This window comes from Sus scrofa, chromosome 5 (genome assembly GCF_000003025.6).
Source record: "Sus scrofa isolate TJ Tabasco breed Duroc chromosome 5, Sscrofa11.1, whole genome shotgun sequence".
Taxonomy (NCBI): Eukaryota; Metazoa; Chordata; class Mammalia; order Artiodactyla; family Suidae; genus Sus; species Sus scrofa.
This window is the reverse complement of record NC_010447.5, coordinates 94448753-94473170: the sequence shown is the minus strand read 5'-3', so window position 1 is coordinate 94473170 and position 24418 is coordinate 94448753. Positions and strand designations below refer to the sequence as shown.

General features: G+C 38.7%; 1 protein-coding gene across 1 annotated transcript in view; it reads right to left on the bottom strand.

Annotated features, from left to right (window-relative positions):
- CEP290 (centrosomal protein 290) overlaps positions 1 to 24418 on the bottom strand; it is an 89941-nt gene that overhangs the window by 1167 nt on the left and 64356 nt on the right. Inside the window, 14 exon segments of the mRNA XM_021092777.1 lie at positions 223 to 302; positions 2076 to 2170; positions 2867 to 2940; positions 4048 to 4189; positions 7470 to 7530; positions 7533 to 7641; positions 8627 to 8749; positions 9276 to 9440; positions 10126 to 10212; positions 12215 to 12349; positions 16329 to 16452; positions 19463 to 19618; positions 19954 to 20099; positions 24285 to 24407. Of these exon segments, the coding sequence (XP_020948436.1) occupies positions 223 to 302; positions 2076 to 2170; positions 2867 to 2940; positions 4048 to 4189; positions 7470 to 7530; positions 7533 to 7641; positions 8627 to 8749; positions 9276 to 9440; positions 10126 to 10212; positions 12215 to 12349; positions 16329 to 16452; positions 19463 to 19618; positions 19954 to 20099; positions 24285 to 24407 (1620 nt within the window).

Sequence of the window (24418 nt, the reverse complement as noted above, 5' to 3'; positions counted from 1 at the left end):
TTGTTTTGTCTCTTTTTTGGGTAGTTTTTTTTAGTAGAACCTTAATGCGGTCAGGCGAGTACACTCAGCTTTGTGGTGTCAAGGTTAAATGTAAGGATAAAATGAGATCCCAAGCACGCTCAGGATGCGTCCTCCAGACTCAAAAGATGATCATCATAAAGACAGTTTCAACAGCTGTCTTCACAAAACAGGCCTCTATGACAGAGATAATTACAGATTTACCTTCAAATGCTGCTTTTCTTGATCTGACGTTTTGAGCTGTGTCTCTAGATCTTTGACCTTTTCCCTTAGTTGATCAAGATCTGCTAAAGGAAAAAAATGTGAAAATTAGATATGAGTAAGTTCAAGATAAAGGACTTATTTTAGAGGATAAGGAGGTAAGTAATGGCATTTATTGGCTGAAACGCTTTTCAGGCTGTGAACTCTGTATGCCGTCTCTATGTCAGGTATTATAATTGCATAGAGGACAAGAGGCTATGTTAGATTTTAAAAGTGTAGAGTCAGGTTAATTTTTTACGTGGAAGAAATTGTTATTTTCATAGAACCAAGAAAATCTGTTAGATGCTAAAAGCACAACAAAAGAGTAGGTAGACTGTTGGGGAGGGGCTACAACTATAAAGTGGCTGACTGCTTCTGTTACCCAAGAGCTTTGGCTATTCCACGTAGGTCGGTAACCATTTATTGTAATTACTGTGTGAGAAATGTGCTAGGCAGGGTGGGTAACACAAAGATAAGTCCCGAAGCTGTGGTAGGAAAACAAATGGCACAAGGGCTTCAGTTTGATATACTGGATTCCCCCAGAATTAACATCTCTAATTATGTAATGAGAATTAATGGGTTCAGAAGAATCAGGTGACTCCTGAGGCTGCCCCAACAACAAGTGTCCAATTTGAGATTTAAATGTTGTCCAACTGGTCCCAGAAGCAGAGGTTCTTGCCCTAAGCTGCACTGCCACCCCCTGTCTCCATCCTCTGGTCATCCCTGCTAAAAACAAGAATGCAGGGCGTCACTTTGTGGGATCTCATCTGGGAAAGTGTGGGTCCTACAACTTAAATTTTTCACTTCTCTATGCGTGTCTGCAGAGGGACCAAACGAGTACTGATGTGGGGTTAAAATAAATTTAACAGGTGGGTGAATATGCAAATATAGAATCCGCAAATAATGAAGATTAACTGTTCACTGTATGTGTATCCACATAAAACCACATGTATGTGTATATATATATGTGTATATATATATATATGCACACCTACGCACATACATGTATGTATGTATATATATGTTTATATATTTGCACACCTACACGCAGAGGAAGAGGGTAATGATTAGTTATCACTTCTGAAGGCAAAGGGTAGAAAGGATAGACTGTTTTCGTTTAAAAGAAGAGAAAGGATATAGGCAGTGTTTACTTAATTAAATGCATGTAATTTTAAAATTAATAACAATGAAAATAACATTTCCAAGAAAATGTTCAAAGGGCTTATTGAAAGGGCCTATCCTGAAACTGGAAGCAACAGACCTAGCATTTATTGTGTGACTAGCATTGTGTGATTAAATCCATTACATCCAGATGGAATGTGAGCAAAACACTTGAATACTTGCTACTCAATATTACAAACAAGTCAGAGGGATCGATAGGAATACTGTTGTGTGAAGTAAAGAGACAGGTTAAAAAATTTAAAACAGGGATTTGATTTTATAGGAAGACAATTATCAGAACTCTGTGAAGAGGAGTTCCCGTCGTGGCTCAGTGGTGAACGAATCCAACTAGGAACCATGAGGTTGCAGGTTCGATCCCTGGCCTTGCTCAGTGCGTTAAGGATCCGATGTTGCTGTGAGCTGTGAGCTGTGGTGTAGGTCACAGATGTGGCTCCCGTGTTGCAGTGGCTCTGGTGTAGGCCAGCGGCTACAGTTCCAATTGGACCCCTAGCCTGGGAACCTCCATATGCCGTGGGAGCGGCCCTAGAAAAGGCAAAAAGACAAAAAAGAAAAATCTGTGAAGAAACGAAAAAGGCAAACCCTACTTCAAAATCTTGGTTCGCTAACATGCTATGAGTATGTTCAAAATACATTACCAGGTTTGGTGCTTTCAGCTCTGTTTTGGTCTTCGTTAACTTCTATCTGATGGATTAATTCTTCTTTTTCTTTTTCCAGCTGACTGTTAGCTAATCTAGAACACAATGATAAAGTGTGTTTTGAAAAAACAGGCATTGCTGCACAAACTACATGACCATTTCATTAATCGTGCGATGCACAGTGCCTGGAACATCTGTCCATTTATTCTCACTGCTGCAGTGCCGCCATTCTCACACACAGATCACAGAACCAGAAGCCCTCATGTTTTTCCCAACATCTGATCTGATGTCATTTTCCAGAGTACATTTTCTCTTAGAGGAGCCTCACGAGAACATGCTACCCAAAACCTTGGAAGTAAGGAATGGTTTTTTTCCTCATTCCATTAATACCTGTCTTTGGAAACTAAGTCTACATATTCCCTGCTATTAACAAAGTTTAAACTTGACACCTATATCAAGATCTGGTTTACCTTTTCTCAGCCTCTGTTGTACAAGGGTGACTGGCATTAGCAGAATGAAATAAACCTGATAAAGCTATCGGGCAGCAGCCATGTTGAAAAATCTTAGTCTCCAGAGATAGCAAACAGGCTTCCATTTAAGAAGAGTTTCTCGGAATTCCCGCTGTGGTGCAGTGGGTTAAGGATCTGGCATTGCCGCAGCTGTGGTGTAGATCACAGCTGCAGCTCAGATTCAGTTCCTGGCCTGGGAATGTCCCAATGCTGTGGGTGTGGCCAAAAACAATACATGAAAATATTTTTTTAAAAACGTACGCAGAGGAACGAACAATATACCTAAGAACTTGAAGCTCCCGTTGAAGGCCGTGCTCTGTCCCAGCACCTTCAGGAACATGTTTGAGCATCTCGATCTTTGTGCACAATGAAAAAAAGAAGACAAAAGTTTGATAGGGAAATACGAGGTTTTATACGGATACAAACTTTCAATAAAGCCTAGTTTTAAAATTTAAGTTTTCAAAAGCACACATGAGCACACCCCTGTGGCGATCTATTCACTCAACAATTACTGAGGAACTAGTGCATGCCAGCCATCGTCTCAAGCACAGAGGATGCAGCAGTGAAAAACCAGGCAACACCCCTTCCTGCGTGTTCCTGTGCCCCGTACATTTTCAGTGGGGTAAGACAGACAATAAGCATGGGACGGGATGGGATAACACTTCAAGGTGGAGGAAAGGGCTCTTGAGGAAACAACCCAGGGTAAGAGGATAAAGAATGACAGAAGGTAAGGCGGGGTTTGGGAGGGTCTGAGGGGCCTCCACTGAACCAGAGACATGAAGTGAGGAAGTGAGCTCTGAAAATATCTGGGTAAACAGTATTCTAAACAAGGGAAACATGAGCAAGGCCCTGAAGCTTGAATGAGTTTAGTTTGTACCAAGGATTGAAAGAAGGTCCACGTGGGTAGAAGTGCTGAGGAAAGTAAAGATGAGGCCAGAGACAAAACCAGATGCCAGACCACGGAGGTCCTTGCAGGCTATGAAAAGAAACTTGGGATTTTATTCTCGGGTAATGTGGGACCACTGGGCGACGCTCAGGATGGTACTGCTATGATCTGCTTTATACTTCAAAAGGATTACTTGGCAAGCCTGTGGAACATGGGTCGGGATAGGGAGAAGGTGAAACGAGGCAAGAGTGGAAGCAGGGACACCAGTTAGGAAATGACTGCAATAGTCCATGTGTGAAAGCGCTTAGATTAGACTGGCGGTATTGGGGGTGCTGAGATGTCATCAGATCGGGGTTCCTCTGAAAACAGAGCGGACGTGACGCCCTGAAGAAGATGTGAGGCCTAAGTGAAAAGAAAGGAGTCTATGTTCCAAGGTTTTTGACTTAAATGGATGACTGGTGGTGCCTTCATTTAGATGGTCCTTCGAGGAGAGGAGTTAGGCAAGAGTTCATTTTATCTACGTAAGACAGCGCCAAGGGCGGTGTGAAATACAACACAGAGAAATGACATCACTCGCCTGTTGCTCAAGGTCTTCCGTGTATCGCTTAACTTGCTGTTCCCTCTCCGCTGCCTGTCTCACTAGCTGTTTAAGATCAGTAAGGCTTTTGGTTTTTTTGGCGACATCAGTTTCCAATTCTTTCAGCTTGGTTTCATACATTCTAAAAGTATAAAGGGAAAAGAATCATGTAGACATGGAAAATAATCTCTCATAGATTTAAATTATTGATTCAAATTATTGCACTAAAAATAAAAAAGAGTATCTTATTAGACTGTTTCTTCTGGTCAAATCTTTTCCCACACATTTCTTAGCATTAGGAGACAGCAAGGGATACAAATCCCTAGTGAGCAGACAGGCCAATTAATTTAGAGGGTTTAGGTGTTTCCTAAGGGTATAAACAAGGCTGCAGCATGAATTTGAACACTGTAAAAGGTAAAATTATTTCCTTTTTCAGTCACAAAGTAAAGAAAGAGAAATTAAACTCATCAGAACATCAAATTCAGTATTATTGGATATTCTTAGGAATATACTTAAATATAACAAACTAAAGCATTTCATACACATACACACACACACACACACACACACACACACACACACACACACACACACACACACAAGGCATCCAGGTAGAACAAAACCAAAAGAACACTGATGGGAGAGGGAAAAGAACGTAAAAGCAGAGGTAAGAAAGATGGTAGAAGATGGGGAGAAATGAACCCTCTAAAAACCTGAATACATTTATAACCTTTAAAGAAATGATCCATAGTTCAAAAAAATCCAAACTCCCCAACAAAAGACATTTTCAAAACATTGCGTTAAAATGGTTTTACAAGTGCATCTTAAAGGAGGCAATCTTCATAGTATTCAAATTTTTCCAGAGAAGAGAAAAAGGAACACTTTGACCACAAATCAGGTAAGAACAGAACAGGGAAGGCCAATTATTATCTCGACATTACAACAAAGTAATAACATGATTATCAAAGAGCTCTTGATAAGCTTTAGTAACTTAACATTTCTAATCCGACCAAGATATCAAAGTGGTGACATAACCCAAAAGCTCACTCCTTCACTTCATTCACTTCCCAGCTCAAATGCCACCCCGTCTGTTGTAACAGCTCCTGCTCCCTCCCGCCTGTCTCAGCAGACAGTTTTATAAAGCTTGACGTGGAAGAAATGTCAGTTTGTTGAGTAAATAGCAGGGCAGCTATAAAGACTCAGCACGAGCACAACGTGTCAGGGGTACCAAAAGCGATCTGAGGCTTTTACTAAGCTTGACTTAGCTCAGCTTGGGTGTCAAACCCCAGCTTCGGACCTCAGTGATTTTTCTTTTTTTTCTCTTTGGTGGATTTAGGGGGGCTTGAGACCAAGGATCAGAATGAGCCTTCTGTCAAGTGGATTCTACTCAGATTTATGTTCTTCTCGAAAGGGTTTATTGAAGGCCTACTCTATGCTCAGGTACCTGTACAGTTCTCAGATTAAAAACACGCAAATGATCTAAAAGGCAAAGTCATGTTCAGTTATGGTTAAATATCATCCTCTCGAATGTTTATCAACTTTATAAACTCTTTCCACACTAAAAATCTTTTCTGTAGCTTCCCAGGGCCTTTTTAGGAAAGAAAGGACAGGGATTATCATTTCCACAGATTTAAAAAAAAAAAAGTGAACTCACAGAAGAGCTGTCATTTACTTAAGGCCATAGTGAGCATTAGGTACTGCTAAGACAGGGAAGCTCCCTCGCTCTCTGATGCAAACTAGTCAAAGCAGCCTTTTAGGAAACACATCTAACATAAAGCAGAGTCTGGCATGGAGCAGGTACTAAGTAAATACCTGCTAGATAAATCTATCTCAAAGTAACTCAGAATTAACTGAGTCCACACTTAATTGTAGAAGGAAATAAAAGACCAACCAAGAAATCAATGGGTAGGGTTGCTGGGTACAAGCAGGCAAAAAAGGGACCCCTTCTTTCCTTTATCCACACATAGTAGTTCATGCAGCCTCACACTAGCCTTCTGACAGAATTACAAAACAGTTATGGGGCCCATTAGGACAGGAACCAAGGACCTGCCTCCAGAACTGTCTGCTCTAATCTGCCCGCGTAATCGTTCTCTCTTCTCCTTAGACTTGGGTGACGGGAAAGTGCAGGGCGGCAGGCCCACGATGGGACCTGCTGAGCCTCCCAGTGCTACGGTTCCTACCCTAGTTGTAGTGTTGCTCATGGCCAACCCATGTCGAGCCCACGCTAAACAGCAAGGAGACATCCCAGGGGACCTGAGATGCACAGACATAAGGAACTCTAGGAATCTGGTAAGATCAACAGAGGAGTTTGCCCTCTGAAAAGGGGGCCAGTAGATGCAAAGAACACAAATTGATACAGGATGACTTCAACATGAACGGACACCAGCAGGATCTCATTGGTCTCTGGTTTCTACATATATCCTCGAAGCAGCTGCTTAAGGTTCGGAATGAGAGCGACACCAAAACCTTTTTCTTTTTCTTTTTTTTTCTTTTTTTGGTCTTTTTGCCTTTTCTAGGGCCGCTCCCGTGGCATATGGAGGTTGCTAGGCTAGGGGTCTAATCGGAGCTGTAGTTGCTGGTCTACGCCAGAGCCACAGCAATGCGGGATCCGAGCCGCCTCTGTGACTTACACCATGGCTCACGGCAACGCCGGATCCTTAACCCACTGAGCGAAGCCAGGGATTGAACCCACAACCTCATGGTTCCTAATCGGATCCGTTAACCACTAAGCGACAACGGGAACTCTGAGAGTGACACCAAAACCTTTTACTGACACAAAGCGTTATGATTAACCACCCCTGGTGCTAGTGGCAATGAACATACGAACGAACTAATGAATTCCCATCACCGCTTCACAGCCATAAAGTTTCCCAACAGGTAAGAATCACATATACTTGCAGAGAAGGCTCACGGGGTGGGAGAATATCAAGTGCTAGAAAGCAGAGGCCAGTAAGACACTAAAGCTGTTTGTGGAATTCATCTGTTGAGGCTAGTCAAAGAGCAAGATGCCCAGAATATAACCCCCAAATTGTAGCACACCCAAGACTCTGCACAGCTTGTGACAAGACAGTTTAACTGTGCCTGGCTTATACTGATCACAGCGAAGAGGCTGCAGCTGGACAGAAGAGCAGCATCCAGGAGAGGCTGGGCGCCATCAGTCCAGGCTCACGGTCGACAGCAGCTTCACGATGCCCCCCCAGCTCCAACACCCGCAGCCCCAGCTCCGCTCTGTCCCATGCCTGGACATTCCAATTAGTGACACATTTTAAGGAAGAGAGACTGAGGATCATGTTAAAACAACCAAAAAAGTTCATCGTCAAAGAACGAAGTCAATCGGAATAGTGCTGTCTTCTTAAAAAACAAGAATGGCAGAATGAGAATGGATTAAAACTTTGTGTGTGTTTTAAACTGCTGGACCCTACCTTGTAACAACAATTGATTTCCAGCTCTTGCTGTCAGCACCTTCAAGCTGTGGGCCTCGCTTTCTGCCAACTGTAATCTCTTACCCATCTCTTCGAGTTGAACTGTCATCTTCTCATTTAGTATCTCTAAATTATTCTTAGCTATCCGTAATTTCTCTGCAGCTTCAGTTTCCTATCATAAAGAACTAATTAGTATATTATGACAAGACATAATACCATTTTCATGGATACCATATAGTCAAAATTATCACTACAAACTAGGAAAAAAATAACCTGGTATTCTAAACGCTGATTAAAATTCCAATAAAAATTCAGTGTTTCTTTTACTCTAAAATACAAATTGCGTAATAATTAGAACAGATCAGGTAAATGAGGTTAGAAAAATATATTTATAAGTATTTCACTCTAGTAGTTACTTTAAATTTATCATCTTTGTCCATAATAGTTACAGGAAATGGGATAGTTTATGTCTTTAGACATTTTGACTAATACCTGAGAGCCGTAACTATAAATTACATGTAAGTACCACAAATTATTTGCACTATTAAATATCCCCATTCAAAGCACAGTATTACTCTGACCTCATAGTACACTCAGACACTGTTGTAACTTGTTTAAAAATATTAATTTCAATTTACTCACTGGATCAACCACATAAGTAACACCTATGTGTCTGGGGCAAGGAATATATTTTGCCACTTAGAAAGCAAACTTACTGTTTGTTTAACAGAATAGTTTCATATACTCTTTATTGTACATCAAACTTTAGTCTAAGTCATGTGCATGAATATTAACTCATTTAAGCTCTATAGCAGCGCTGTGAAATAGATACACTTAATATTTCCACTTTTATAGATGAGGAGTCGAGAGATGGGGAGAGAACAGTCCTTTGCTCTAGTTCCCACAGCCTGAAGTAACAGAGCTGGGATTCGTATCCCGGTCGTGTAGCTTCTACGCTATACTGCCTCTTCATTTCTTAGTTTTTTTATTTTCAGTGTTCCTCCTAGTGAAAAGATGGCAGGCAAATAAACACATTTCCTAAAACTCTTTAATACCTATTCTGAATAGACACTCTCATCAACTTTTTAATTAAGTCTGCCCAGAATGTATTATTAACTTATTAAAATAAAAAATTTAGTCAATAATGAAAGTCATACTTTTTTAAGTTCTTTACGAAGCCTTTCATTTTCAGCAACAATTTTCTCTGTGCCTCTGGTCTTGGATTCATGCTGCATGCTCAACTGACGGCCAAGATGAGCTTTAAGTTTTTCTAATTCGGCCTAGAAATTGAAAAGCTCTACATTATCAAAACAAGGTAATAAGTGATGATCTTGTAAACTCGTAAAATTTAACTCAACATAATTTGAGAGACCGTATTTGATATAATTAAATTCTTCCCTTTAACACTGGTCTTTGAGAACAGAGGTTCCCAATCTTGGCTTAGAATGAACTGATGACTTTAAAAAAAAAAAAAAAAAAAAAAATCACCATGTCGACAGTAGACCAATCTTGAAATAATCCGATCTATTTCAAAATTGGGGGCTTAGGCAGTTGTATTTTTGAAAATAGACCCAGTTAATTATTTCACGCTGCCAGAGTGATAACCATTGGTCTGGAAATAAGACGACCAAGGAGTGCTATTCAAACTCTTAGCCTTGTCTCCAATATTTTTTTTTTCTGTATATATAAAATATCTGCTACATCCATTAAAGTCATTTTATATAGTATATTTAAAATTGTCCTTAAAAATTAAGATAAATTATATGAGTAAAATATTCCATACAAATTACCCATTAAAAATATTACCTTTAACTTTTCATTTTCCAGCTCAATGTTAGCCATTTTTTCACTGGTCAGTATTCCTGATGCTTTTTTCAGCTGTTCATTTTCCCTTTGGACTTTTTCAACTACTTTTTTCATTAAACCAATGGTTTTTTCTAGTTCTGGGATTGTCTTTCCACTCCTACCAGACTAGAAAAAAATATGTTAACTTTTCATTTAATCAAACATTTCAGAGAGTATAATATAAAGTATCAAAAACATAAGAGGTTTATTATTCAACTCATTGACTCCTAATATTTGAAGCCAAAGCCTGTATTACTTCAATTTAACATTAATAATAACCTTATAGGAATTATAATCCTTACATGATATACAAGAAAATCAAGACAGAGAATTTGATATTCTGGAAGTCATGCAGCTAATAAGAATATGATAATAAACCCTGGTATATTAAAAAGAATATTAGCATATTAGCATTATAACTAATAAACTGCCAAGGATATCAGGGCAAATAGTTACAAAATGTTAGAATTAGACTAACGAGCAGTTAGCAGTTACCTCAGTGAACAGAAGGAAGATTCCTGGAAGTTAAATGTTTTCAAGGAGCGGAGGGTTTTGTGATGAAAAAAGAGATGGTACAGAGTCCAAATGGAATAAAAAGCATGTAAGATGTGACAGATGATAAAATACTTAACTTGAAACAAAGAGAAAGCTTAATGTTTTACAAACTGTAGATGGAACAGAATAATATTGAAACGAATGGAACTAGTAAAGGCATATCAATACTGTTAAAACACATCCAAACTTTTTTTTCTTTTCATTTCCAGCTTATCACTTCTGAAATCAAACACAGGGCATACTCTCACATACTCACCCCTCTAACATGTCCAAGTTTTCGCTCCACTTCTGCTTTTTCTTTCTTAAGAAATTCACACATTTCCTTCAAATCTCTTACCTGATTCTAAAAAAATTAAAGAAAACATGTAACAATTCAACATAGCTGTAGCCATTGAAAAGGAAAGACAAACAATTCATCTGAACTACCAGTCTCTTCAACTGCATAGCTGAATTAAGCAAGTGGGGCTTTACACCAAGGAAGAGGACTTGGAACTAAGACATACATTGAATTAAAGTGTATTAATACAAGGGCATTTATATAGGAATTTTTAGAAATAGTTCCTGCATTATTGCTTTAGTATACCATATAAATTTGAGTTTAGAACTTCTGATTTAACTGTCCCATAAATTACATATGTATAACTTTACTCATACGATACAGAGAAAAAGACAACTGATCTTCAGACTTTGGTTCTAATAATGTAAAAATGAGAATGAGAAGCAGGACATAGCTTAATTATATACCATTACCAGTGGAATTAACAGATTGCTAATATCCTAGGTTAAAAACTAGAACTGAAACAATCAGCCGCTCAGGAGAAAAAGATTCCCACAAATAGGGTTAAGTTTTGGAAAACCAAAAATTAACTTATTAACATCAAAATAAAATTTCTAACAGAGACAATCATGCTAATATATACTTTTTAATTTAAAGACTTTGTTTTTTAGAACTATCCTAATATTTTATAGTGTGACAATTATTTAAATATACCAACCATCATGTTGCCACAGGGCATTTGAACTTGCTATTTCTGTTATCTGGAACTCTTTTTCTGGTATCTGTACAACCCACTTCATTACCTGTCCCCTAGCTCTCTGCTAAAATACAATTTTATTAAAGAAGTCTCTCCTTACTCAATGAATTTTATTACACTTAGAGTTGTATAATGATCATTAAACCCAATTTTATAGCATTTCCATCCCAAACCCCCAGCCCATCCGTCCACCCCCCAAACTTTCTCCTTTGGAAATTGAAAGTTTTTCAAAGTCTGTGAGTCAGTATCTGCTCTGCAAAGAAGTTCCTTGTGTCCTTTTTTTAGATTCCACATGTCAGTGATAACATATGATGTTGGTGTCTCACTGTCTGACCAACTTCACTTAGCATGATAATGTCTGGGTCCATCCATGTTGCTGCAAATGCTGTTCTTTCTTTCCTTTTCATGGCTGAGTAATATTCCATTGTGTATATGTACCACTACTGCCCTATTTTACACAGCAATGCCATGAACAGTTGGCCCTTGAACAATATGGGGGTGTAATGTATAGTCAGCCCTCTTACCTATAGTTCCTCTGCATCCATGGGTTCAACCAGCAATGGATCTTGGAGAACAGCAACATTTACATTCAAAAAAATCCCCATATGAGGTGGACCCTACAAGTTCAAAGGTCAACTGTACCCCTATCCAATACACACACACACATCCTGAATTCACACCAACCATACTTTGTCTTCTTAGTACTTAAAAACATCAGCTCAGATACTGTATATTGACTCACTTATCTAATTGTTAGCTGCCCTACCGGAATGTAAGCTCTATGGGTGCAAGAATTTTTTTGATTGCTGTTTCCCAACCCCCAGAAGAGTCTCCGACACGAAGGAGGCCCTCAACATATAACTGTTAAGTGAACAAATGTAGAAAGTATAACACTGCCATGATATTTTATGAATATGAGTTTCTGACTTCTTTGTAAACTAATATAGTAAACAAAACAATTAAGTGGGGAGAAAAAGGATTTCAGGCATTATATTTTCTAACTATAATAAAGAATATTTGAAGTTCCCGTGGTGGCGCAGTGGTTAACTAATCTGACTGGGAACCATGAGGTTGCAGGTTCGATCCCTGCCCTTGCTCAGTGGGTTAACGATCCGGCGTTGCCGTGAGCTGTGGTGTAGGCCGCAGATGCGGCTCGGATCCTGAGCTGCTGTGGCTCTGGTGTAGACCAGTGGCTATAGCTGCGATTCGACCCCTAGCCTGGGAACCTCCATATGCCGTAGGAGCGGCCCAAGAAAAGGCAAAAACACAAAAAAAAATAAAGAAAGAATATTAAATCTACCTTAAATTTACCTTTAATCTCGGCAAATCTTTATTTGCTTGTTCAAGCTGAAATTTTAGTTCAATATTTTCAGATGACAACTTCAAGTTTTCCCTCTGGAGCTCTTGTTCTTTTTGATAATGGTCATCCGACTCTATCCCTGAAGTCTTCAGGAAAATGAAGTTAGGGATATTTTTAAGGTATAACAACTGAAAGCCGCCTGAGACACAGTGGATAAGAAAACACTATGCTAAGAGGAAACATTTTTCCTCAAAGGAATGACAAAGTTTGAAAGCCGTAGAGAAAACAACCGTAAACAGGCAAACTTGTAGGAGAAAAGGTAGTTTGTTGTAACTAACATAGAGAAAGCAAAGCCAAGTTTGAGTTAATAATGTCTGCACATATAATGCCTCCATATAAACTCTCAAGACAACTAACCTAGCTTGTGGTTGTTCTTCCAGTTCAAAAATAAAGTATGACTGTTACCTGTTATAGACAGAACCCCCACCCAACAAAACTCCCAAATTCATCTGTTAACGTCCTAACGCCCAGCACCTCAGAATGACCTTATTTGGAGATATGGCCTTTTCAGAGAAAATCGAGTTAAAATAAGGTCATTAAGGTAGGCTTTAATCCAGAAATGTCTGATCTTCTTCTACAAAAGGGGAATTTCTTCTACGAAAGGGGAATTTCTAGTCATCTAGAAGCCAAGGAGAGGCCTGGAACAAATCCTTCCCCACACCCTAAAGAAGGAATCAATCCAGGTGATACCTTGACTTTGGACTTTGAGCTTCCAGAAGCGTGAGTATAAAATTTCTGGTGCTTAAGCCATCAACTCCATAGTGTTTCGTTATGGTGGCCCTAGCAAATGAATATACAAGCCTACAAAAAGTGCCTCAATTCCTTCCTTCTTTAGAAAGCTATGCTTTGAGGTTAAGCAATCACGCCCTCCCCCGAAATCCAGTAACACTTTATCTGCATTTCCCTGGGCATGAATCCACTTAGGTCATGATGTGTGTCCATTTTTATTTCTCCATCTAAATTATACATTATTTGAAAGAGAAACCTGTGCTTAATTTCTTTTTCTTCTGTAAAGTGGGTATTATACCGCCTACATCATGAGATGGCTATGAGCATCGTAATAGACAATTTTGTGAAAGTACACAGAACAGCTTAGTTTTTTCTCCCCCATCCCATTCTCTCTACTGGCTTCATGAACTGTCGCGTTAACAACTCCACAGCCACTGTTATGAGTATCATATCATTATATTACAAATTATGTATATATTATTAAAGTATAATATTATACAAATACACTCATTATACATGTCTCTGTAACAGCTTGTTAATTAGGAGTAGGTTAGATACCTTCTGACCTATTACCCTTAGGTTAAAAAAAAAATAAAGTTTTCTTATGTAAAATGCAGTGAAAGTAAAGAAATGAGAAAATAGGATATAGAAAAGTACAGAAATTCTGGGCTGCCCTTTGATTCAGACATGAAGGCACGTAACACAACCCTGGCAGAAATACTGCATGTATCCCCCTGACTTCTATTTGCCTGAGGGAGCGAGTGTGCACAGGTGCACAGGAGCAAAGAAAAAGAAAACTGCCGGGTCTGACGATGGCAGTAAACCACAGGAAGAGGCCCCTCCTCCCTCTCCGTCCGATGATGCAAGTGCACTTGGTGAACCCAGCGCTACGAGGCCAACACCAGGGAGATCGAGGCGCCCGGAAGCGCCTCCACTTTTGCCTCTTACAAAGGAAGGCCCCAGACAGACTAATTTTTAAGGTCTCTTCAGATGTGGAAACAGGTAGGTCTCTGTCCCTGAACTCTTCCATCTCCTTCACGTCTCTCTTCTTTAGCCAATGATAATCAGTACCCCTGACTGACAGATATAAACTACATTACAGTTCACTCACGGGAAGAGAATAATTCTGGTGATCTCACATGAAGATATTTTTTTCAGCAGTTCTCCTCACGAAAATATTTATATGAGAGAATGGGGATCATCTTTTCCTCTGTTCTCAGAAAGTAAAGCAAAGTACTGAGATTGCCCAAATTTTATAGGAAATTCTACGAAATAAATAAAATTCTTGTATAATCATTTTTTTAAAGACTTCCAAATTGCTTTACAGAAGAATTCCGTTAAAAGGTATATACTGTTCGAAGTCCTATTCTTAGGGGATGGGAGTTAGAGATAACACACAGCAGAAGTCTCAAATTTTCACTTACTTATCAAGTGAAAATAAGAAGCATAAGGAATAAGGAAATGAAAGTCCTTTTCATCCATTTTCTCTTCATTTAAATGTCTGATTTAATGAGGACTTAGATGACTGAGGTGGAGAGGAATGAATGAATAAATGAAAGTGATTTGATTTCAACTGGGAAGTTCTTACTCTGGACTGCTATGTAAATTGACCAAAACTAGTGTGTATGTAGAATATTTACAAACTGTAGAATCAGACCTCTATGTAAGCCCAGATTCTTCATCTTTCTCATCAGCAGAGATGTTAATTATTCTCCAAGCATCCCACGTAAAACAGAAATAATATTCTGCAGAGTATTGTGAAAACTATGCCTTTTTTCCTTACAAAAAAGTATCTGTTACAATACATGGCAAAAAGACCCATCAAAGGAACTGCCAAATATAATGTTACAGAGCATCATACCATTTTTATTGATACTATTCACTGTAGGGAAATCTTACTTGCAATGAGACTACTGACATGCTGAATTAGAAATATCTAAGGTAAAACAAATACCTCTGAAGTGCCTTTTTTTTGTTATCTAATCTAATTTTTTTAAGTGAATATTAACGGCAAAACAGTGAGTACTGACATGAATTAGGTCATGCACAACCATCAAGTTTTTGTAAGAACTAGTCCAATATTAGGGTTTAGGGAGAATTTTATTAAAAGTATTTTTTTTTACACAAATCCTACACCATTTGCACCACATACGTATACTACTTGCTACAAGAAAACTCAGCTAACAGAGGAATAAGGGCCTGCCATGTACTCAAACCTGGGACTCTGCACTTCTTGGCTGGACTAGCACATCAGTTTCAGAGTTTGCCTGTGCATCCTCCTCAGCCCACTGAGTCACTGCAGCAGCACCTGTGCCATGACCACGGTCCTCACCCGCAGATTCTTCTGGGTCCACGCGGTTGCTGTGATTCCCATCTTCAGCTATGTATTCCTTTCCTTTCTCATTCTCCCCTAGCTCATTTTCTTCCTTGTTTTGAGAGTCTTGTTTATTAGTCTCACAACAGTCTTGATTAATTTTCTCAACCTCAGGATCTGGTTCGTTTTTAAAAGTGGAGGTAAAATTTGTCAAGGTGCCATTAGTTGACCTAAATGGACTTGACTTACTGTTTGGCCTTGACTCAAATTTACTTAACTCAGTAGAAGCTACACTATCTCCTGCTTTGTGTTTTTCTTGATTACTATAACACTGCAGACTCTTTCTAGGCACCTGATGATATAAATTGTCACTGACATCTACTCCTTTCTCATTTCCAACTCTGAGTACTCTTAGGGGTTTTTTTTTGTTCCTGTGTAAAGTGCTCTTTTTGTGAAAAACATTATGCCTATATTTATTAACGCTGGTAGCAAGAGTAGAAAGCGTAGTTGTGGTACCTAACAAAGCATGCTTGAAGCCGAAAAAAAGAGAAAGAATAGGAAGAGAAAAGGAAAAAAACAGTAAAAATATACACACAAGTGTTTTAAAATAAGATACAACAAATAATTCTACAATTAATGAGACTTTATAAAGAAAAAACAGAAACATGCAACATTTGAATGGAAATAATGCTGTAACATACCTTCCTAATTTATCTAACTATATGTTCTTGTCACAGCAAAACTCATAACTACACTTAAAATCTCTAGAAATCATTTGTAATGGAAGTTTTATGCAAAGCATAAGAACCTTGTTTACCATTATTATGTAAAAAAGGATTCAAGACGTTAACATATATCACTACCCAGTAAAAATAAAAGGTGGATTTACTGAAATAATATTAATGAGAAGGAGCTGCTGTTTTTAACCAGATAAAGGCAGAAGCTGATTTCCCTTTTAAATTTTACGTAGGAAAAAAAAAAAAAAAAAAAAAAAAAAAAGGAAAGAAAAGATGTGCACTTACTGAAGGCCTAGAATAGGCATCCTTTGAAAACTGTTTTTCTAAGGTGTGAATTTTTTCTTGAAGGTATTTATTTTGTAAACGTAAATCTTCTATAACAGCATCTCGAGGAAGAGCTTGATGGGTCCTATGAACAACACCACAGACTCTTTACTGTTCAAACTTCCAATTTCATGATGGTTTTATTATATTAAAACATAGGTAAAACACATACATTTATTAACACTCTATCTTAAGTTCTCCAAAACTTGAAAACTTCATAAAGATTCAATGAGGAAATGACTACATTGTAAAAAGACCCTTAACAGAAGATTCACAGCAGTGCTCCTTTCAACTATGATTTAAAAAGGGTACTTTGCTTTTAAAAAATGCATTAACATCTGCAAAGACCACCTATCTATTTTGGGGACTGGGTGAGAAGCTGTATGAAAGCATTATTTTAAAAACACTATATAACAATTTCATAATATCCACACGGCTTTCTCAGGAGGTTCGGGGATTTTAAAAGGCTCTAAGTGGTACTGAATCATAATCTATTACTTCAGCCTACTCATCCACATGTCCCACATGGGCCTCTACCATCTGGCAGAACCACATCTGTTCGATACACCTGTCCAGGAGTCCTCCTCTCCTTAGGCAAATAAATCCCCTCTCACCCACTCCTGGCTCTAGGTCTCTGTAAAGGTTCTGTTTATCTGAATCTGATTCATAAAATTCAGAAATGTACGCTTGAACTGAGAAGAGAAACTCAATCTCTTTTACAAAATCTTCTTCAATTACTCCTGTCTACACAGATTCATATTAGAAAAAGAAGCTATTAAATATCTAAATGTATTAGAAGCTTTTAAAACTAAAATATTTTGACCCTTGTGAAAACTGCAAAGTACTTAGTTTTATTTCGAACATATGCTTAGACGAAGAAAAACAGGGAGGTGAGGACCAGAGTAGCTACGACTAGATGCCAAAAGAAGACTATTTCCGTCACTTTTTTCTTCTCAACCAAGGAGAACTCAGAAGGATTTAAGAAACAACGACTTAGGAGTTCCCGTCGGGGCTCAGCGGTTAACACATCTGACCAGCATCCATGAGGACGCAGTTGGATCCCTGGCCTTGCTCAGTGGGTTAAGGATCTGGCGTTGCCATGAGGCATGGTGCAGGTTGCAGATGCGGCTCGGATCCTGTGCGGCTGTGGCTGTGGCGTTGGCTAGCGGCTATGGCTCCGATTCGACCCCCAGCTGGGGAATCTCCCTATGCCATGGGAGGGGGGCATTGGCACCTGTGACGGAGATACAAGTTACAAGTTCTTAGAAAATGGACAGAACACTAGAAACCAGCCATAATGGAAAAAATCAAAATCAAAATCATTACACAATTAAAAAAAATCATGTTTTAAAAATTAAAAAAAGTTCATGAGTGTTCCTTCAAAGGAGTTCAATTTCATATAGTCTGACACAACATTATTAATAAAGAACTACTAATGATATCTATCTATCTATCTATATCTCCAATACATAGATATATATTTGGTTGTGTTCATGGCATGTGGAAGTTTTCAGGCCAGGGACTGAACCTGGGCCACAGCAGTGACAATGCTGAATCCTTAACCACTAGGCCACCGGGGAATGCCCCAGTGGTCATTTTGAGGGAAGGAAAGAGTATGATAAACACAGGAACAGTCAGGTGTCCTCATATGCAAGTAGTACAAGTAGCTCTCAGACTCTGACAGTGGTCACTTACATGATTTCAGATTGCTTGGGCGCACTTAGAAGAGGAAGTAACAAATTATGTAAAACTAATCTAAGTTCATCTTGAAAGAAATGAGTGAAATGGAAAATTACAGTTTTAATTGTTAGGATATGATTGTATTTTGCTTTACATGACTGCAACTATATCAGAAGACACAGCTTGGAAAGAGACAGCAAAACAAAACAAAAATCCCAAAGGTTCTGTTACAAAAATGACATTGGTTTGGGGGGAGGGAGCTTGGTTCTAGGTAGAGTGGAATAAACACACCCAATCTTATTTCTCCCAAATTCAGGGAGGAGTTATTTAAGTTCCTTAACAAGTATATTTTACAGATCGGAATAGAATACCAGAATTTGAAAGACTGGCAAACAGGTGGTGGATTTACTTTTCCTTTCCTCTAGTATTTCCTGGCCTGAACACAACACAGCTTGAAACTTGAAGATGGGTGTCAGCATGGAGGGAGAGAACTCCAGGCAAGTGACAGCTCCAGTAAGGAGAAAGGGAACTTAAAATACCCACAGTACAACAATTCCTCCTTATTTTTCTATCTATCCTCTCCTGCTCTAACCCTCAGGCAATCCCATGGCAGTGGTGGCAGAGGCTGCAATGGAAACCAACAGGAGCCAAATGTTTTAGGAGAGGAATCTTCTTTTTTCATTGGTAGAGCTGTGACTAAGGGGGAGGGGGCAAAGTAGTGCCCCCACCAGGTCCCCTTTCTGCCCTCCTGTTGTTGGCTGAACTGTACACAGGAGCACAAATGCTGAAGAGCAGAGGACTACAGGGCAACTAAAGCCCCAGATGTGGTTCAAAGTACCAAAAGGAGGAGCCAAAGGGAAACCCAAAGCAGAGGGAGATCAGAGAGGGCGAGGAGCTCAAGAAGAGAACCTTATAAAGTTGTTTCTGACCTTCTGGACTCACCCTTGAGCATGCATGCATGGACCTGACACCAATCAGAACGTTAAAGACTCTGAAAATAGAACCAACAGAAGACACCCCACATACCAGACTGTCAACTGGGAGGTGTTCCGGCAGAAGAGAGCTAAGGGGCACTGTAACAACTTTGAAAATGAAAACAATGTTGGAATTATAGCCCACAGAAAGCAGGTTGGACATGGAGCCTGAACCTATCTGGACCTGTTAAAATGAAAAACAAACAAACAAACAAAAAAACCCCCTCTATTTTCCATTTAACCAAGATCCAGAGTCTCAAAATAATTTATTCAAAAGTTCAAGAATATAATCCATATTATGTGGCATAGAAAGAATTCACACGGAAAAGACAATCAGCAGAACCCAAGCTGAAAATAACACACATTAATTGTGTTAGTTTCCAGGGGTCAACCAGTTTTCCTTTATGGTAACGGCTAGTACATTTCCATGTAACAGCTTACCTCATATACGACAGGTCGTTTTCTAAGTCAAGATTTCTCTTTTTTAATTCTTCTACCTCTTTTTCTGACTCCAGCGCTCGCACCCCCATAACCTGATCAACAGTCATGCCAGTTGTTTTCAGTTTCCTCTGCAACGTAAGTTTCTCTTTGTCGGCTCTGGGGGATTTAATACAGAATCATGAACACACCATTTGCTGTTTGGCTTGTTCAATTTATTAAACTGCAGCTTCCTGTTATAAGACCAATATATAAAAATTAGACCGTTCTGTAATTGCTATGAGCTAACTTATTTCAAAATTACAGGCAACTTCACTTATAAATCATTAAAATATATTTGAAACACTCTTTAAAGAAAATAAAAAGTGAACTATAAATAATAGATACTTAAAACTAGAACATCTCTCGTATTATCAAGTACACAAAAACTATGTAACTTCCAGGTCAATTTAAGACTTTACATATAATTAGGTTTACATTAAATTTAAACTCACTTGGCAAAAAGATCCTTCAAAGTATTCAACTGCTTTGTTAGGATACAGACTTCCCCCTCTTTCTCTTTTAACTTGTTTCTAATTCCTTCTATTTTGGTTTGCCATTTTTTACCTTCTTCCCACCTAATTAATTCTTCTCTGGCACTCTGTGAAACATAACAAAGAAGGAAGAAAATATCCAAGAGATTTTGATTTTAGAATTATCAGTGAAATGTCCTAAAGAGCATGCTAAGCTATAAGCAAAAATGATCTTCAGTTTAAGATGTAACTTGACAGAAAAAGTTCTGGGGAACAGCCTGAACAAATGCCAACACCGTAAGGAACCTAATACAAATGGATCATGGCTAAAGTAAACTTCTTTTTTTTTTTTTGTCTTTTTAGGGCCGCACCCATGGCATATGGAAGTTCCCAGGCTAGGGGTCTAATCGGAGCTGTAGCTTCCAGCTTATGCCAGAGCCACAGCAACACCAGATCGAAGCCACATCTGCGACCTACACCACAGCTCGTGGCAACGCCGGATCCTTAACCCACTGAGCGAGGCCAGGGACTGAACCTGCAACCTCATGGTTCCTAGTCGGATTCTTTTCTGCTGCACCATGATGGGTGCTCCCTAAAGTAAACTTCTAATGAGGAATATTTATGTGTAAATCACCAACCCAATTTTGTCAGCCACAGCAACCTCTTAGTATCACAGCCCCTTCAAATCTGCAGTGTGTATTATTTCTCTTATTCTACAGATATTTACTTAGTGCTAATCATTTGCCAGGTACTGTTCTAAGCACTAGGAATTAAAACAATGGATAAACTAGACAAAAAAAGCCCTATCTTCATTAATTACAGTCTAGTTTATGTTCATTGGGTGGCTGAAATAGAGGGAGGGAGCAAAATATAGACAAAAAACAATTTAAAAAAAAGTTGAAGTACACTAGCTCATGATAAGCGCTACAAAAAGGGGGGTGAAATGAGGACACTTTAGAGCTAGGTACTGTGGTTTGTTATAATTGAGATGAGGTGTCCAGGAAAAGTAATTCAGAATAGTCCTGTGTACCAAACAGTTATCAAGTGTCTTACGGAATATTCACAGTTAAAAATTCTGTTCATAACTGTCTAAGAACTTAGCTCCTTTCCACTGAGCAATTTTTTTTTTTGGCTTTGTATGGCTATACCTGTGGCATATGGACGTTCCCAGGCCACGGGTCGAACCGGACCTATAGCTGCCAACATACGCCACAGCCACACCACCACCAGATCCAAGCCTCGCCTGTGACCTACACCACGGCTCACGGCAATGAGGGATCCATGACCCACTGAGCGAGGCCAGGGATGGAAAGCACATCCTCCTGAATACCATTCGGGTTCCTTGCCACTGGGCCACAGTGGAAACGCCAACTAAGCAATTTTCCAAACTTTTTACTATATACTGAATTTTCTAGGAATATAACAGCCTTATAAAAGACTATGGACATCATTTTGCTGAGAACTATAGACACAACTATTTACCATTTTAGAAATCAAAGCAACAAATGGAAATGCCCCTGGGGTAGAAAAGACCATGCTTGTCAGTCTGCAATCACAGCCCTGAATTCACACTGAAGTTTCCAGAGGTGAAAGCACATGACCACTTCACTGTTTTCTATGAAGCATTTCCATGTTGAATTATAAAAAATACGTGTTTATTATTTTTATAAATTATTTTCCTTTCATATTTCTCCTTCATTCTTCATTTAGGGCATTTACAGTGATTATTTTCAAAATTATGCATATATATAGTTTATATTAATCATAAATTTCATGGGACATTATGAAACACTGTACCTACTATAAAAGAGAAGTTTAGGGCTGAAAGGATTAAAAGCCATAATTTAAAGTCAAATACCCAACGAAGATAAGTAGCCCTATCAAAACAATCCTCTCCCATACTGGCCAATTTTTTTACCTTATTTATCTAGTTCAATATGTGTCCTATAAAAAAATGTAAAAACTTCAGCAAGTGTTCGAAAGTTATTAAGCTCTTCGTTTCTAAAATATAAACAAAGAATTGTATGTATTTCTAGAACTCTAAGTATTAGTTGAGGGCAAAAGGTATATAGGTTAATGCTGTGGCGTGGAATGCTCTAGAGAAACCGGGCAGTTCTTGCCCACCTGACATCGCCCTCTGAAGGAGGCTGAGGGAAGCAAGGCTGAAGTAATTTTAAGACGAACAGCAAAACAACAAAGGTCAATGTCACCGAGGGTCTGATGGAGACTGGAGGAGAAAACGGGGGAAGGAGGAGGAGGAAAGAAGTCCTCCTTCCCAGGTTCTGTACTGACAGCTGCTCGTCTCATCATAGATTTCAGAATGTTACAGCATTCTAAGATTTTCACTAGTTCAACGAATACTGAACATCTACTACATGCCAGGGACTGTTCTAGGTACTGAGGACAGAAAAATAAAAGCAGGGAGTTCCCGTCATGGCTCGGTGGCTAACGAATCTGACTGGGAACCAATGAGGTCGCTCAGTGGGTTCAGGATCCAGGGTTGCTGTGAGCTGTGGTGTAGGTCGCAGACGCGGCTCGGATCTGGTGTTGCTGTGGCTCTGGTGTAGGCTGGTGGCTACAGCTCCAAAGAGACCCCTAGCCTGAGAACCTCCGCATGCCACGGGTACGGCCCTAGAAAAAGAAAGACCAAAAAAATAATAATAATAATAATAAAAAAAATAAAAGCAAAGTTTCTGCCATCAAAGGTTACAGTCCAAAATATGAACACATAGGTAAGTAAATTTCTGTACGTCAGAGAGTAATAAATGCTACTGAGAAAAGCAGAGAAGCACAAGAGATAAAGAAATGCAAGGCCTGGGGGTGAGTTTTGTTGTGGTACATAGATGGGCCTCAAACACTGGTTACAGAGCGAAAAGTGTTGAAATTTCAATAGGAAAGCATTCTTTGAGGAAGAAACATTTATAAATTTGAAATGCCTAACACCACTGAGTCTGAAAGAACACTTTCATCAGATTCCTGAACACAAATCTTAGTATTAGTGTAGCTCTTGGTGCTTCCTTTGTCCATTTAGAAATATCAGACTCTGGTGTAGACTTGATGGCTTACGAAAGACTTTCACATATTATTTCATTGTCAAAACAACTTTGAGAAGCTGGCAATACAAACAGTATTATATCTATTTTAAGTTGAAATAAACTGAAGCACAGAATTTAGAGGTCCAGGGAAAGCCCCAAGGCTTTGAGGCATTCTGACGGGAATCAGGTTAGGAACAAGTATTCAATGATTAGACCCATAACCAAGTAGGAAGGCAGCAAGGAAAGCAACCTAGAAGAATAAGGACATTTTGACCTTGTAGTTTTTACTAGCAAAGCTTCTGAAAAGTATGTTTTGGTTCTATGCATACAAACGCAAACATTTAGAACAAAATTATACTGACATTGAGAAATTCTCATAAGGACAGTATTTTTGGATTATACTCTATTAAAATATTTTAATGCCATTACCTATTCTCTATTCAGTGACCCTGAAGACACAATTTTCTTTTTTATTTTCATGTTACTGAAATTATTTTATGGATACTGAGTATTTTCTGGGTAAACTTTACCATAAAAACTCTTCCTATCCATGGCCACTGCACGGTGGTTTCTCTTCAGGGATAAACATTATTACTAACACCAATATTTCCAAGGTCACTTCTGAGATTGTCAATGTTATCAACAAGATATACGTCTTCAGTTTATTATTCACAATAAATTTAGGTATATGTACTTTTAGCCAATTTTAGTTTTTCTTTATTTCTATCAGTAATTTTTATTACAAAATAGTTTACTAGTTAACTTGTAAGAAAATCATAAGCAATTTTTCTCATACTACAGAATCAATTTATGAGTGGGGTGGTTATTGATTTTAAGTGCAAATACTGAATATATTTCAAATCACTTTGTTCAGTCTGAAGTAACAGTCTAGTCCACCGAAGGATTAAAAAGGACAATGTGGGTCAAGGCGGAAGAATGACAATGCCCAGCTGTCTTTCCCAAAGGTCTATATACACAATTACATTGAGAAAAGTGATAAATACAGCTGGGTATGTAAGGTACAGAGGGGTCTGGATGTACTAGAATATCGTGAAGATGACATGGAGATCAGACAGTAGTTTCCAAGTAAAAATTACATTACAGGTGTCTCTTCAAGTAGACCTGTGAATACCTAAAGGACAGAAACCTGTCTTAGAGCTCTCTGTGTTATCCAGTAGCATTTATGTCCCAGGTCCTTGGGTTAATAATTTATTCTTCAATGACATATTTAACCTAGTCCATCACGACTTTAAACATATCAGTACATTCTTCATGTACCTTTTCTTTTACAGGTTTTACTTCTACCCCGTCTGCCTTCTTTTCCAGCTGACTCTCTAGCTTTTTAATTTTCTTTTGAAGTTCTTCTATTAAACTTTGTTTATTATCTATCAGAGGTTTGCCCTGAAAAATAA